At 37.1% G+C, this 16,969-nt stretch overlaps 2 protein-coding genes across 5 annotated transcripts in view; one reads left to right on the top strand and one right to left on the bottom strand.

Moving 5' to 3' along the window:
• The window catches only part of LOC121423252 (mitotic spindle assembly checkpoint protein MAD1-like), a 41,406-nt gene that overhangs the window by 14,915 nt on the left and 9,522 nt on the right, over positions 1-16,969 (bottom strand). The window contains exons 2-4 of the mRNA XM_041618576.1: positions 15,372-15,468; positions 13,998-14,164; positions 13,125-13,307 (exon numbers count right to left, since the gene is read on the bottom strand). Coding sequence (XP_041474510.1) covers positions 13,125-13,307; positions 13,998-14,164; positions 15,372-15,447 — 426 coding nt within the window. The 5' untranslated portion in view covers positions 15,448-15,468. The remainder of the gene's footprint in view (positions 1-13,124; positions 13,308-13,997; positions 14,165-15,371; positions 15,469-16,969) is intronic.
• On the top strand, positions 1,558-7,705 carry LOC121423251. 4 transcript variants are annotated; one of them, XM_041618572.1, is made up of 7 exons: positions 1,558-2,058; positions 2,445-2,492; positions 2,815-2,856; positions 3,079-3,257; positions 3,626-4,309; positions 4,541-4,621; positions 5,277-7,704. In XM_041618572.1, the coding sequence occupies exons 1-7, from the start codon at positions 1,839-1,841 to the stop codon at positions 7,002-7,004; spliced, it is 2,982 nt and encodes a 993-aa protein (XP_041474506.1). In that variant the 5' UTR covers positions 1,558-1,838; the 3' UTR covers positions 7,005-7,704. The 4 variants fall into 4 exon arrangements, with proteins under 4 accessions (XP_041474506.1, XP_041474507.1, XP_041474509.1 ...); XM_041618573.1 differs by lacking the exon at positions 2,445-2,492; XM_041618575.1 differs by lacking the exon at positions 3,079-3,257 and having other exon boundaries at positions 2,026-2,058; positions 2,445-2,856; positions 5,277-7,705.

Raw genomic sequence — 16,969 nt, 5'->3', positions numbered from 1 at the left:
CAGAAGGAAAAACCTGGCTTAAACCCGGACCGGGAGGTTTAGTAAAATTTATTTCCGGTTCTAGGATTGGCCAGAAACTGAGCCACTGGCACAATCGCACACTGCCTGGCCTCACTCAGTGCATGCTAGCTATGCTGCCTATATCGTCGTATGCCCGGCAGAAGGGCGCTAACAGGGAATTTCGTCCAAATTTTCACTTTTCATTTTTTTTCATAAATCGATAGGGTTTGGAAAGATCAACATTTAAAAAAAAATCCCGGCTTTGGGAAATGTTTATTTTTAAAGTTATGGTCAATAATCAAAGGGCACTAGCAGATGGAAGACAAAATCACTTCCCGGCAGAAGGGCGCAGTGCGATCGTGCGCATGCGCACACGTTACAGCCTTTATACGATAACCGGCTTTGCTAAAATTCAGCCCGTCAGAAAGGCGCTAATTCCGAACGGGAGGAGAGCGTCCAGTAAGCATGATAAATTCAGCTTTTCAATATAAATTTTAATTTCATTTTATACAATATCGTTCATTACGAGTATTTTAACCGGCACACTGTGTTTCAATGAAGGCAATTCCCCCAAAACAAGTTAAATCGTGAAATTACGCCATATTTTTGTTTGTTTAGATCTCAAGTCCCACTTGTCGAAATTCGTGTATTGTTTGTATTTTTTTAATACTGTTTTCTGTTTAATATTATTGTTAGTAATATTACTATGTACTACTAGTAGGACACTTATATAATCACTACATTGTATGTGCAGTACTACTACTAGATCTAGTAGTAGTACTAGCTGTCAAAGGTAAATGTCAAACTCTCGTCTTCAGTAGATCTTGACCTACTGACATTGTGTGCCTGTATGATTTTGGGCGTCATTTTGCCTGTGGCTGTTGGCTGGCTGTGGGTCTCTTGTTGTGTTGAGTGGCCAAGTGCAAAGTCTAATTTGTTTAAAAAGTGTTACTTTGTTCAATGATACTATTATAGATTTGTATGTTGATGCATGGGATTCAAAGTTTTCTATGTTAATCTTGATCTCTTGACTACAAAAGGTATACTATAGTAAAGGGTCTAGTTACTACTCCGGGGCCGGGGGGGGGGGGGGGAGCACTTCTATTGACGAGTGGAGATACCATGCATGTCCAAAGAAACATGTAGAAAGGGTATCTTTTTCGAGATTGGGCACGTTACGTACGTATCGTAAGGGTGCCAAAACACCAAAATACTGAAATAAGGGTATATATTTCGCTAGGAAAGCTACGTGTTTCGGGTCAAATTTGTGAGGGTATAAAAACACTAAAATGTACTCTTTCAATTGCGCCAACACTACGTGTTTAGGGTCTGATTTGAGCGAGGCATGGGAGGTGGGGCGATACTAAACCCAAAAAAATGGTAAGTAAAGGTAGATCTAAAGCAGACGTTTGTGAGTGCTGGAATTGTTTAGGGTGTCAAATTAAGGGAATACTTGTCAAGGGTACCATTTTTGTTTCCAATACTTAATAAGGGTATGGATTCACACGCCAATACTTGTTAAGGGGTGCAATTGTCAGAACATGGAAAATACTTGTTTAGGGTGCTTTTCGAAACCCCATGGACAAGCATGGTATCCACTCGTCAAGGGAAGTGCCCCCTCCCCCTGGTTACTACTACTAGATATTACTACCATTTACTAAATGCAGTAGTCAGTAGACTAGAAAGTCTAGATCTAGTTCTTACAGATCTAGACGAATAATCACCTGGTTCTGACCTGATTATGAGAAAGCCATCATATTTTGTTTGCATTCACTGTTCACAGATTTTCTGTGTTTTTTTTTCCTTCAATTTTCCTAATAAAAAATTCAGTAACAGTCATGGAGCCAGACACACTGCTGCTGATTAGATGGTTTAGGAACCAATCAGAGAACGTGGTTGAATATAAAGACATTATATGTCCTCATCGTCGCCATCCGAGGGTCGGAGATGCAGTCGTCATGCCATGGGGGAGGGAGAGATGGCACGGCAAGGTGCTACAAATTTCGAGAGAGGACTCGGATGAAGATGATGACGATATTCCTTTGAAATTCCTAAGAGGTGAGAAAATCATTTTCTTTATGACCCAGCATTATGCAGACCAGTATTTGTTTGGTCAGGTCAAGATGATTATTATAAATTTATTTAATTTACTGAACCATTAATACTGTAGCTATTGAAGATAGATGTAGTGTTGTTTTGTTGGAGGTGCTACTTCTTCAATGATTTTCAAACTTGCATGCATGAAAACAACACTCTAAACTGTATTTGTATCAAACTGTTAACATTTGGGGGCTAGATGACCCTCTGTATTTTTTTTAATTGTGATATGCTGGATAGTCTTGGTATTTAAATGTACCCCCCCCCCCCTCCTCTCCAGGCATGCTGCATACCATTTATCAGATTACTACATACAATCATTCTGTTTTTTTCTCCATTTCTGACAGAAAAGGGAGAGAGAGCTGCAGCTGTCATAGAGGGAAATATTACAGAAGGTATATATTTGATCTTTATACATACAATATTTATATCATACTATCATAGATGAAGTATTATTATCATGACTTTTTTTTGGGGGGGGGTGCTACTTATTCAATACTTTTCAAAATTGTATGCATGAAAATAACACTCTAAACTTTATTTGCATCAACATTTAATGAACATTTTGTGGGCTAAATGGCCCATTGGTTTTTTTGTCAATGTGATATGCTGGATATTCTCAGTATTAAATTGTAACCCCCCATTTCCTTCAGGCATGCTGCATATGACCTATCATTTTGCTAAATCCATTCTGTTTTTCTGTATAATGTATAACAGATAAAGGAAAGAGAGCTGACCTTGGAGGAGCTGTCACAGAAGGTATGTATTTCATCTTTATGCAGTATTTACATCTTAAATAATTTGGCATACGTTATACATACATGATTAAAGGACATGCATTTTTTAATGGATTTTTTTAAAATGAGAAAATCACTACGGTGAATATGTATAAATATATATATTTTTTTAATGTTTTCTAATAATTGTCACCCTTATGTTGGGATGACAGATTTCATTTGAAATATTACTTTTTTATTGAAGATGAATGTATCAGCATTCTTGGAGAGGTGCTTAGAGGCAGGCAGGAGCATCATGTAGAAATTTGTGAGCACTTTGGGTGTGCAGACGAGGTGTTTTCTGTTTGTGTCGTGTGTGAGGTTTTCCTGTGCTACAAGCACTTCGTAGATGACGACCCATGTTCAGAGCATAACAACTATGCGGTGTGTAAAATTCACATTAATTTCCTTATCAATGTTTTTAAAGAGTAAACACAGACATCTGGAGATGCTGTTGCTCAGTTGGATATGAGCTTGACTTCTAATCACAGGACTTGCAGGTCAAAACCTATTTAATCAAATTGTTTGTAATTGACAATCCGGTCTTCTAGTATTCATATTTTAAAAATCCTTAACAGGGTGTATTATATTATTTTCACGAGTTGAAGTAAATCAATATTCAGAACCCACATCAATTTTACAACATTTTACAATCAGTATATACAAAACAAATATAATTAGCAATTTCAGTTATCCAAGTTTTCTACTAGTAAGTAATTGGTCTCTTTCATTTTGTGTCTCAAATATTACAGGGAGTTGTCAATAGACCCATGGCCTTACCTTGCGAGAAGTCCACAGAATCGGTCAACCCCGATAGACCCATGGCCACACCTTGCGAGAAGTCCACAGAATCGGTCAACCCCGATAGACCCATGGCCACACCTTGCGAGAAGTCCACAGAATCGGTCAACCCTGATAGACCCATGGCCACACCTTGCGAGAAGTCCACAGAATCGGTCAACCCCGATAGACTCATGGCCACACCTTGCGAGAAGTCCACAGAATCGGTCAACGCTGATAGACCCATGGCCACACCTTGCGAGAAGTCCACAGAATCGGTCAACCCCGATAGACACATGGCCACACCTTGCGAGAAGTCCACAGAATCAGTCAACCCCGATAGACCCATGGCCACACCTTACGAGAAGTCCACAGAATCGGTCAACCCTGATAGACCGATGGCCACACCTTGCGAGAAGTCCACAGAATCGGTCCACCCCGATAGACCCATGGCCACACCTTGCGAGAAGTCCACAGAATCGGTCTATCCCGATAGACCCATGGCCACACCTTGCGAGAAGTCCACAGAATCGGTCAACCCCGATAGACCCATGGCCACACCTTGCGAGAAGTCCACAGAATTGGTCTATCCCGATAGACCCATGGCCACACCTTGCGAGAAGTCCACAGAATCGGTCAACCCGGAAGATGGCAAGGTACATAACGTTATGTTTTAGAAATATTTGGAACATCAAAGGAAACTCCAAAAATGAAATATAAATATTTTTGAAAACAACTAAATTGTTATTTTTTAGTAAGCAGCCAATTAAGTAATCAGTTAAACTATCAACATTATATTTGGTGACAGAGTTTGGATACCAATACATAATCATTACCTTCCCATATTGAAATTCTCTTTTTATTTTCCTATGTTTAATTTGTTTTAGATCATATCAGTATCAGCTTATCAATATCACACAACCATGCCAGCTTCTGCACAACCAGCTCAAAACCCAGAAAGGTGTGAGGTAAGTGCTTGTCAACTTCTATAGTCAACCACATCAATAATCCAAATTCCTGAACATTAAACTTAGACCTCGGACAAATATATATTCAAATAATCTGAATAGCTGTTGACATCCGAATATGCCATGTTGCACTATTTGGATACCCAGAGAGTGCCTACCCTTTACTTGCTATTTAATTATGTTAAATCTAATGGTGTCTATTTGTTTGATATTCATCTATGCCTTTGGGATTTATATTTATTTTGCTGTATTCTTAAAATATTGGGAGATATGATTGAATTAAAGAAAAATGATAGTGTCTTGTGATAATGTATAATATCCTATTTAAAAAAATTGTGATCAAAACATATTGATAACATTATGAGAGTTCCATAACTTTAAACTAAACAATTAAAGGATACTTTTTCAATATAGTATTTACAAATAATTTTGTTATCTGTTTTATGCTCTAAAAATTTCTGATCAATTTTTCAATTGCAATTCAGGTATTTGTCCCAGGCTTAATTATTTTGTATGATATCAGTGTAACTTAAAAGGATAATTATTTTGGGGGGCTGGTTTTGTTGTACTGATAAACTTGTAGTATGTAGATGACACCAGCCAAATGTATGGATCGACCTGCAAATAAGTTTAATTTTCTTCTTTATAATTTCAGAAAAAGGATGCTAGAAAGAGGATTGCTAATCCGGAGATGTGGGCACAGAATGTGCAGAAGAGGGCGCGCAATGCTGGTAAGGCATATACATCTCGGGATGGCACTGAGCGGACAGAACGCAGGATGGGCCCTCCTTGTGGGGAGTATTGTAGGAATAAATGCAATTCTATTTTATCCCAGGAGCAGCGCCAACGGATCTTCATAGACTACTGGAGCACAGGCTCATATGAGCGGCAACGTGACTTTATCTGTCAGAATGTCACAGAAAAGGCAGATAAGAAGCAAAGGGCAGTTCGACAATACATGCTGCCTTCAAGCATACACAATGATAAGGTTAATGTCTGTCAGAAGTTTTTCCGTAGCACTCTTGGCATTGGTAATAAGTTGATTCGCCATACCTTGTCAACAAAGCATGGGAATGTGTTCTGTAACAAAGACAGAAGAGGTAAGCACAGCCCACATAACAAGGTGGCTGACAATAATCTGCAGGGCATTAGGGACCATATTTCTAGCTTCCAATGTGTACCTTCTCACTACTGTAGGAGCTCCACGAAAAGGAAATACCTCCCTGCAGACCTAAGTGTGGCAAAGATGCATGACCTTTATAAACAGGAGTGCCCTGCACCTCAAACACTCAAGATCTACAGGAAGGTATTTAATCAAGAATTTAATTTAGGGTTTCATGTCCCCACAAAGGATGCATGCAAGACGTGTACATCATTTGCCAATAAGCTTCCTGCAGATCAGTTGGCTCAACAAGAAGCACAAGAAATGCACCTCCTGAACAAGCAGAATTCGAGGAGAGAAAAGGAAAATGACAAACAACGTGCTTCTATTGACCCCTCTTTTTCCTCCTTTTCTTTTGACCTCCAGCAGGTCCTGTCATGCCCCGCAGCCAGTGCCAGTGTACTCTACTACAAACGGAAGTTGTCGTCCTACAACTTCACAGTTTATGACCAGTATGACCATGAGGGAAAATGCTTCATTTGGAATGAGCTCAATGGTAAAAGGGGCTCTTGCGAGATAGGAACTTGTTTGCTAAAGCACCTATCAGAGTTGCCAGAGAGAGTGCAGCATGTCACTCTTTTCAGTGACTGTTGCGGGGGACAAAACCGCAACAAGTTCATTGCAGCAACATTGCTCTATGCAGTACGCACTACATCCATTTGTGTTATAGAGCAGAAGTTTTTAGAGAGTGGCCACACTCACATGGAAGTAGATTCCATGCACAGTGCCATAGAACAGGTCAAACGGAAAGTCCCAATCTACCATCCAGATCAGTGGGCAACTCTTGCATCTGCAGCCAGGAGATCACAACCATACCAAGTTCAGCAGCTCATGCATAATGAATTTCTTGACCTCAAATCTCTTGCAGCCAACATCATGCCCAACACTTCAAAAGATGTAGCTGGAGATAAGGTGTCTTGGTCGAAGATCAAGCATCTAGTCTACGAGAAGGAACAGCCCCACATCGTGAAGTTTCGATATAATTACAGTGACGAGCTGAGGGAGCTGAGGGTGTCTGCTTCTGCAAGGACATCAAAGAATCTGAGGCTGGAGGTTCTATATCCAGAACCACTGATGATCCAGAAAAAGAAAAAGGTTGACCTTGTCAATCTGTGTGACACCAATGTCATACCTCGAGTTTTTCACAACTTTTACAGGAATCTTCCATCTCGAGATGATGACAGTGATGAGAGTGATGATGACCTATGCCATGAAGAATGATTGTTCATTATGAGACTTTAACATGAATACTTTATCTCATTAACATGTAATTTTGATTCCTTTTAATGAAGGTATGCTGCACAGCTTTGCATATGACTGGCTAGTAAACAACAGATTTCTATTTTGTTTTCTCAAATAGAGCTCATCTTAGACAGAGAGTGACGTTCCTTTCTGTCATGTGGATTTTTTCCCCTTCATCTAAAATTTTGCCTTTGAGATCAATTACTTTTCGTGCTATTTACAGGAGTGTCAACCAGAATAATTAATGTATTAAATAACTTGTCTTTTTTTCTACAGGGTTATACAATAGAATTGATATGAATGACTTGCTCATTTGCAGATTGTACAAACGAATGGATGTGAATGACTTGTTTTTATTCAAGTTTGATATGAATGGAATTACATATCTTTTTTCTACAGGTTGCACAAAAAACAATAAATAAATACAAATTGACTTGTTTGTACATTTGAATTCATACAAAATTAGACAGCTGTGCTCAACTCGCCATCTGGATATACCGCACTCAGTGAGGGTTATCCAGGGGTTCTTCTCACACATGCATTATTTTGCCCTGAATGAGCTAACTAGTGTACACTATCTGTACTATTGGACACATTGGATGCTAGAAATTTGAATGCCCTATGACATTTGTGTGTATTGTAACCCCTGTGTGGTGAAATTAGGTTGGCAATGTTTGGCTTATTTTCTCTTTTTGGGGGGATAAATACTTGATTTTTTTTACACTCTCATTTTTTAATACAGTTATTCATTATATAACTTGGCTCTAAATTAGATTAAATTCTTTACATTTTTTTCCTGAATTAAACAGTGAGTTTTTACTTTGCAAAGTAACTTATAGAGGCCGCCCCCAAAATATACTCAAAATTAATGTTTTGAGCGCTCTAGTGAATTAAAAAAATTTAACACAAAGTCTATCATGAAAAAAAAAATCATAAATGAATGGAACTGAAATTTTTTGGTTACAAAAGTGACATTCTACAGACTTGTGTGTTGTATGTTGTATAGACTCACCACAGACAGGGTGGTTGCAGAGGGCAAGTGATCAATATCACACAACCATGCCAGCTTCTGCACAACCAGCTCAAAACCCAGATAGGTTTGAAGTAAGCGCTTGTCAACTTCTATAGTCATCCACATCTATAATCCAAATTCCTGAATATTAAACTTAGACCTCAGACAAATATATATATACTCAAATAATCTGAATAGCTGTTGACATCCGAATATGCCATGTTGTACTATTTGGATACCCAGAGAGTGTCTACCCTTTACTTGCTATTTAATTATGTTAAATCTAATGTTGTCTATTTGTTTGATATTCATTTATGCCTTTAGGATTTATATTCATTTTTTATTCTTAGATATTAGGAGATTCGATTGAATTAAAGAATCATAACAAAATAAAAATAAAGTGTCTTGTGATAATGTATAATATTCTATTTTAAAAGTTTGTGATCAAAACATATTGATAACATTATCAGAGCTCCACAACTTTAAACTAAACAATTAAAAGATACTTTTTCAATATAGTATTTACAAATGTTATCTGTTATCTGTGCTAGAAATGTTAATGCTCTATGACATTTGTGTGTATTGTAACTCGCAAAAATGCGAGCTTGGCACCCAAGGAGTTAAACACTGCACCCCCCAAAAAAAACCTAAGATCATTTTAAACCACCTTAGTCATATTGTTCAAATACTCATAATCAGATTGAAATTCTAGTTTTCTTTTATTTTATTTGTATTAAGAATTAAAGCATGGGGCAGGTTTAAGTTTTCATTTCCGTTCAAAAGATTGTTACTATTGAAATGTTCGGATATGAAATTATCTATAGGACCATTCTAGTTGTGTACAAAGTAAGTGCAATGAGCAAGTGAATGTATTGCCAAGTTAAAGAAAGTTCCATCATTCAATGATATTCAGAGCTTTATTACATGCTAAAACTATAACCACTTTGTATAAGTTTTTTCAGTGTGTGATGTTCAGAGATTTAATTTATTACATGCCATAGATATTGCCATTTTTATAAAAAAAAATGTCTTCAGACTGTAATGTTTAGAGAAATAATTATTACATGCCAATATTGCAATTTATAGAAAATTTCTTCAGTGTGTGATGTTCAGAGATTTAATTTATTACATGCCACCAATATTGCCATGTATAGACAATTTCTTTAGTTTGTGCTGGCAAGAGCTATATGAATATTGCATGCCACACAAATATTGTCCTGTATTATAGAAAGTTAGCATTTGATGTTAATTGCCACAGAATATTGTGTTTAATTTGTAATGAACTGTTTTGCATTATTTTGTCTACAAAATTATCTGTAAACATTCCTTATAATTATTCAATGTTTTTAATGAAATCAAATACAAGTGCTTCATTTGCCAATATACATAAAGTTGTAAATAATGTATGAGTGTATTTTTCATCAAAATGAATTAATATAGATTATTTTATAATAATGTTGTATCATTTGCAGGTGCTTACTGATTATTATCAGTTATCAGATGCTTCTATCTATACATCTATCAATATAACCCTGCAATGTTGTTTGATCTAGTATTCAAATCCTCAAAATTTACTGAGAAATTTGGGGTACCATTTTTTTTTTAAATTAATGTATATATTAAAAGGTATGTGTGTATGATTTCATTTTCCAGATTTTATAATTCATACTGGATTTTAAGAAATTGTTCGAATTCAGTGCAACGACTTTGTAAATAATATAGCGTTTTCGCCAGTCATTGTGCGAGTTCAGTTTCTCAGGACCCGCTTTAAAGGAAACCAAAACCCAATGGGTTAGTCAATTTTATTAGAAAGAGTTAAATGAGAGGAGCAATCTTAAATAAATTTCACCAAAGTTGGTTATAAAATAAGAGAGTTATGGACGTTTGAAAAGTCTTGCATCACTGTCTACGGGATCATCAAATTAGCAAACATGCCTCAAAATGGTTGATTTTGTTTTGCACACAAATTTTCAGATTTCCACCTTTATTAATACATATTTCTGATTATCTCCTCCAGCCTGACCTTGACATATGTGGTATGAATTATATTTTCCAAAAGACATGTATTGTGCTCAGTAGGAGGTAGGATGCAATTTTGGAGATGGTGGGGATAATCTGAAAAATTTGTGTACCAAACAAATGGAGAGTTGTCCACAAAATCAGCCATTTTGAAGCATGTTTGCCAATTTGAGGATCCCCATAGATAGTACAACAAAACCTTTCAAATTTCCATAACTTTCTAATTATTTCATAACAAATTTTTATGAAACTACTTTTATATTGATCCTCTCATCTTCTCAGGTTGATTCACTCACTGGGTTTCGGTTTTTATTAATACATCCTTCGCATTTTTTCAATCTTTACAGGGATAATGAAACAGTGGAACTATGAAATTTGATAGTTTTAAGATAAGACCATTATGATATATAATTTTTGTTCACCATAGAATTATTATGAAATGTTTGAATGTTTTTTATTTTATCAATTCATAATCAATTTTCAATAGATGTGCCGGATAATTTGTTAATATAAGCTTTTGACATTGTTTAATCTAAGTGTTACGACAAGAAATTCTTTAATAAAAAATTAACTCTCTAATTTAAATATGTGTGACTGTCGTATACCACTTGCAGTTGTGATGTTGGTATGAAAAGGGTAAGGATTGAAGGATGAGAAGAAAACTACAAAGACTGATAAGGGCTTTGATCTGGTATTGTATGCTTGGTTGTGCATTATTAAAGTTTGATGAAATAATTGCTGATGTCAATATTATGTTGCAGGCCCATAGCCGGGATTGGGGGAGGTGTGTAATTTTCAAACACAGAGATTACTTTCCAAAACATATTTAAGGCAAATACCACAGGCTGAGTCGTGTTACACGGTTAAGATAGTCGAGACCAATAAGAAAAAAAGTGGACCCGAGAACAGCAAACAGTTTATCTTTCTGAATGGTGGGGGGGGATGACTGCCCCTAGTTTAAGACAAACTTATCAGAGGGAAATATAACGGAATACTAAAATTTTATAACTTAACAAATAGAACAAGTGGGTTCAGTTGTATACGTGTGTGAGTGTTGATGAATTAGGAATAGTTTTAACATTTATTAAAGAAAAAGCTGATTTTAATAGAAACAGAAAAATAAAACAAGCATAACACTGAAAATTACATCAAAATCGGATCTAAAATAAGAAAGTAATGACTTAAAGTTTCGCCTAATTTCACAAAACATTTATATGCACAGCCTGGTCGGGATGCAAATGAGGGGACCGATGACATCATCCACTCACTATTTCTTTTGTATTCCATTATATGAAATATGAAATATTTTAATTTTCTCCTAATTATCTTGTGAAACAAAGTTTCATTCCTCTCTGAACATGTGGAATTCCATTGTTTTACCATTTTGTGGTTCAAACAAGAGGGTCCTAATTGTCAAATCGATAAAAATTGAAATATTGTATAATTAAAAAAACACAAAAGAAATAGCGAGTAGATGACGTCATCGACTCTCATTTGCATATCACTGAGTTGAGCAAAGAAATGTTTTGAGAAAAATAAGCGAAAATTTAAAATATCATAACTTTCTTATTTTACATCCCATTTTGATATCCGATATTCCTGCTTGATTTTTCTCTATTGATTCAAATCAACTTTGTTCTGGGGTGGACTTGACCTTTAAATAGCAAATTAAACAACCAGGAGAAGTATTTTCATAATTTATCAATATTTGTAAATGTAACAAATTGTTTAAAAAAACCTGTTTTCATTATAATCCCACAAAATGTGTCGCCATAGGCCTAGTATAGTAGAGCACACTGCTGAGCGCTCGCTTAACACTCGCGCCTATGGAAGAGGCCCTTCTGTGACAGCGCGCATCTCGCTTGTTTGCTCCCGGCAGAAGGGCGCTAGGCGCGTACGGCCCTTCTGCAGGGAAGACGTTCGCACACTGGCAGTCCCGGCAGAGACTCTTGCAGTCAAACGCTCGTAACTTAAAAAGTATTTAAAATGTGGTTTTCAAATTCGGTATCATGACAAATGTTTATATTTCCCAAATTATATCCTGGTTATAGTCATTCAAACTAAGGAGTTTAGTTTTGGTAGGCATTCAAAACTTTAAAACACGATTATCTCGAAAACGTTTTTTCCGCGCGCGCACCAGCTAGCGCCCTTCTGCAGGGCATACGATGATATCTACCCTCTGATGTATGGCGTTGTACAATGCCTTCTTAGCTTGTTGTACGCGAGCAAATGGGAGGCTGAATGTCAATCATTCGTACCGTTGTGCGCAAGATGTACCATCCAAAATGTACCGTTGCACGGCTTTGGGAGGTGACGTCACAATACGATTCAATTCATTGCGCTCAGTAAATGAAGGTTAAATACGCGCATAGCTTCCTGGCTACATGCGAAATGCTGCCCGAGGTCATGTGCGATTGTACTGGGATTTGCTTTCAATTTATTTGCTCCCTTTTCATAGATACTGCAAGAAAAAACTCCCTTTTCCCCGATATTTTCGTTAAAGCCCGAGGCGTTGTACAACACAAATATCGAATATTCTTATTTGTGCAATGGTGCGAGTTTTCGCATTAGGTGAAAGAAAACACTCTATTCAACTTGGCTAACGCCTCGTTGAATAGAGCATCTTTCTTTCACCTCATGCGAAATCTCGCACCATCGCACTAATGCCTATTTGTATACTATCGCACTTTATCACCTGGAAATGTTAGCAAACTAATCCAAATTTCTGATGCTTGATACGGCTAAAATCCAGGTTAAGGATCAATTAAGTTAGATATTTAGGAATAATTCTGGGCTCAGTTAACCAAGTAGGTATTATGGTTCAAATTATATTGCCGATTATTTGGTGTTTTCCAAGACACTTCATAAGCTTCCGATCCTTGCTGTTTTAGCTGTGAACGGTTTGGCCCAGTGAAAACCCCCACTACTCGCCGGTCACCAAGTTCCTGCCTGACCCAACTCCCAACATTAGCCAAGACTCATTACATTAGCACACAGTTAATACCATGGCATGCAGATAGAACAGTTCAACCAGGCTTCAGGGTATGACCCGCAGGGTTCAAACTTACTTCCTGTAACAAGGTATCCACCTTGAGTTTCTTCTCTCTCAAGTCTTGAATCTGATCGTTGAATTGTTTCCTCATCACTGCTTTGCTGCTCTTCTCTTCCTCCAAGTCTCGCTTGAGTTGATTCTCATGCTTCAGGATGAATTCCAGTTGACACTGTAACTCTGAAACTGTGTCGGTTTTCATCTGTGTAATTTAGAAGTGCAGACACGTAAAAACAATAAAATAATGAAATAAGAAAATGGAGGAGAGGTATACTAGATAAATTGACTAAAGTCGATTCCCCCTAGTTTCATCTATGCTGAAATTCAAGATTATCAGCGAAAGATGGTGAGCAATATTCTTGCTTAAAGACATCACTCAGACTCTGTCAGGGTGCTCCCTAACAGGCATGAAGAAACAGGATTCTTGGAGCTTATCAACCAGTCTGAGTAGTGCATTAAATGAGCCATTGACAGATTCATGGCCATCAAATGCCATGGCTATGAATGCCAGTTTAACTGGCCGTGATGGCTCTTTCATTGGACGTCGCGCCCTTTCCCCCCCATGTGCGTTCTCATATAAAAATTTGCCCCGCCCTAAATATATATCATTGGTAAAGCATCACGACCCAGTGGATGAGTCTCCAGACGTTGAAACAGGGTCGAATCCAAACCATGGTGTAATTCCTTCAGCAAGAGAGTGATCCACAATGTGCTTCATTCAACAAAGGTGAGATAAATTGTTGCCTGGTACTGTAGGAATCAGTTCCTCCAAATGCCTGTGCACTGTAAAAGACTTGCTGGTGTAATAATATCCAAGCTAAACCCCTTTGGAAACATATATATAGAGATGTAATATATGAACTGGATTTTATCATTAATATCATTTACCTACCTGTAATTTTTGTTTGAGTTTCTGGACATCTTCATCCGCCTCCAATCTTGCTTTCTTTGTACTGGCTTTCATCATCTCCATCTCCGTCTCTAGCTTGGCGATACGACCGTGAGCTGTCAGCAGATCACCTTCACGCTCTCTCACGTGCTGCTCTCTCTTTCGCTTTTCTGAACGAGATATATATTTGCAAGTAATGATATTTTAAAGTTGATTGATATGACATTTAATGTTGACATTGTTACTCGTCATAAGGGCCAATTCATAACAATTTTTCTGACCGGTGACCACCAGTGTTGTTTTCTGTTGAAACAGGTGGACTTACACTAAAGAGAAAATGCAAAAAAAAAAATCATCGTTATGAAAGATGAATATTGACAACTTTAAAACATATATTTTCTTATCTCAATCAAAAAAAATTGTTACATGATACTACAATTTAATGAATCAAACAAAGCAGGACTATGCTACTATCTACTGGCGAATGGAAAGAACAAATCTTTGTTTTTTGTCAAAATTGACTGTCTTTGATTAGAAATATTTTCTGAATGCTCTGCACAAAATATAGGACAAGTTCACCCCAACAAAATTTGATTTGATTATAAAAAGAAAAATCTAGCTGGAATAACACTGAAAATTTAATCAGAATGTGATGTAAAATAAGAAAGTTATGTCAGTTAAAAGTTCAATTAATTTTACAAAAATAGTTACATACACATCCTGGTCAGTATGCAAATGAGGGAACTTATGACATCATCAACTCACTATTTCTTTTGTATTTCATTATATGAAATATTTTAATTTTCTCATCATTTCCATGTGAAACAAAGTTTTATTTCTACCTGAACATGTGGAATTACCATTCTTTTAACATTTTGTGGTTGTCAAGTTGGTCATTATTGTCAAAGCTGTAAAAAAGTTGAATATCGTACAATTCAATCAATAAAAATAAAAGAAATAGTGAGAGGGGGACATCATCGACTTCTCATTTGCATATCACTGAGTTGGGCATATAACTGTTTTGTAAAAAATACATGTCAGCAAAAATTTGAAATGTCATAAATTTCTTATTTTACATCCAATTTTGATGAAAAATTCAGTGTTATGCTCGTTTGATTTTTCTCTGTTGATTCAGATTCACATTATTCTGGGGTGGACTTGACCTTTAAGGAATTGTGAGTCACATAGCCCCTAATACATGTATCTGAAAAATAGACATTTCAAAAGTAAAATGAAACTCATTCCACAGAGTTGTTTGATTGTGTTCTGTCTGTGTGTGACTCTCAGTTACTCTACTGTATTTCTGAGAATCCTTTCAAGCTATGAAATAATTACAAATGCACTATACCAACTGAAAAGGTAAGAGCCGATACCCACCTATATCCTTAGCAATAAAGCGATCAAAGTCCCCCATCATCCTCACAACCATCGTGTTGTCTTCTGGGCTCTGCATCTTGTCTTCTCCTCAGCTTATCTGAAAATATAAGAAAACTTTATTTTACCAAATGCAATAAATAAGAATATTTAATCTATGAATGAACTTTAAATATATGTATTGCATTGGGAAGACAAACTCTACTAGAGCATGACATGCAAGCATTTCCTTCAGACTAAAGTCAATCAGAACCCACATATATGCTGGCTTGATGTCCAATGGCTTTTAATAGAATGAAATCCTTGGACAAGTTATAAATATATTATTAATCCGTTTTGGCCTGAAATGCAACAAAACAGGTAAAAAATAATCTTAAAAGGGGAAAAAACAGTGATTAACATCGGGTGTCACGCAACTTCACTTCTCTGTTTTATCCACACGTAATACATAAATATATGGCCACTGAGTACCTGTACAGATCGAGCTAGAACTTCGGTCTCTGCCCGGGGGTTGGGGCACTCGGCCAAAAAAGTGGTAGGACAGGTAGGTATGTGCTACAGGCGAGACAAAAAACGGGGGCTTATTGTAAAAAGGAGGGTCCTCGGAACAGGCTTTAGAACTACAAATGTTTGTGAAAACGGGGGTCCTTGGAATGGGTTTCCTGCATGTGAGTGCGTATGCACCCCTATGGAACGGGCATATGTGCATGCAGCTAGTCCGGGTGCACACGTGCAGAGGCGATGGTCGGACTGCGCTCTGCAGCCGCTTTTCACCAAAAAATGCAGCTAATTGTAGCGGATCATTGCTGCCGGAACGGTGTAATAAAAAATATGCGAAGTTTTGGAACAGATTTCTTTCTTCTTCTTTCTCGATAAGAAGAAAATGCTACGCTTTGGGGTGGCTTTCTTTGTTTTTTTCTCAATAAGATAAAAATGCTATGCCTTGGAACGGAAATTTGAGTGTAAAAATGGTGTTCCTCTCCGCAGCACATACCCACTATGCATTATATACTGGGTGCCCCCCCCCCCGGGGGACTCTGTATTTGGTGAGTGGAGCTAAATGCCAACGGAGTTCAGCGGAACAGCCAACATAACAGAGACCGAAGCTTTTGGTCTACACTAGGACACAACTTCATTTCCGACATTTACAGTATACCCAGTTGTGTGTCCGTACTATCAATTTTAGAAAATCATTTGGAAAAATTCACAAGCGAAGTTTCATCAATTTTTAGTACAAACTGTTAGGAAATATTATAAAGAACAAAATAGAAAATGATTACAACTATTGAATTCATATTTTTAGTGTAATCAAAAGACAAAAAAGAAGGCTTCAAAAATATTAAGTGTCCGGACACCCGACCCCCCATCATATCACTGTATGGTAGTGTGACCTTAATTCACGCGTTACCTAAGTTTGCGCATGGGCGAATACCTCAATAACTAATTTATATTTTTAACAACTGATATCACCAACAGAAAGAGCGACTTAAAGTTACCCAACATAGTAATTTTCTTGAAGGTATTTTGTTACATCCGACCTTCTCGACAAGCATCAAGAAAGAATTTGCCAGTTTGCAAGCAGAAGTCTCCAAATAAGTAAA

The sequence above is a fragment of the Lytechinus variegatus genome, chromosome 10 (genome assembly GCF_018143015.1).
Source record: "Lytechinus variegatus isolate NC3 chromosome 10, Lvar_3.0, whole genome shotgun sequence".
Taxonomy (NCBI): domain Eukaryota; kingdom Metazoa; phylum Echinodermata; class Echinoidea; order Temnopleuroida; family Toxopneustidae; genus Lytechinus; species Lytechinus variegatus.
Note: the sequence above shows the minus strand (reverse complement) of the source record. Positions and strands in the feature narration are given on the sequence as shown.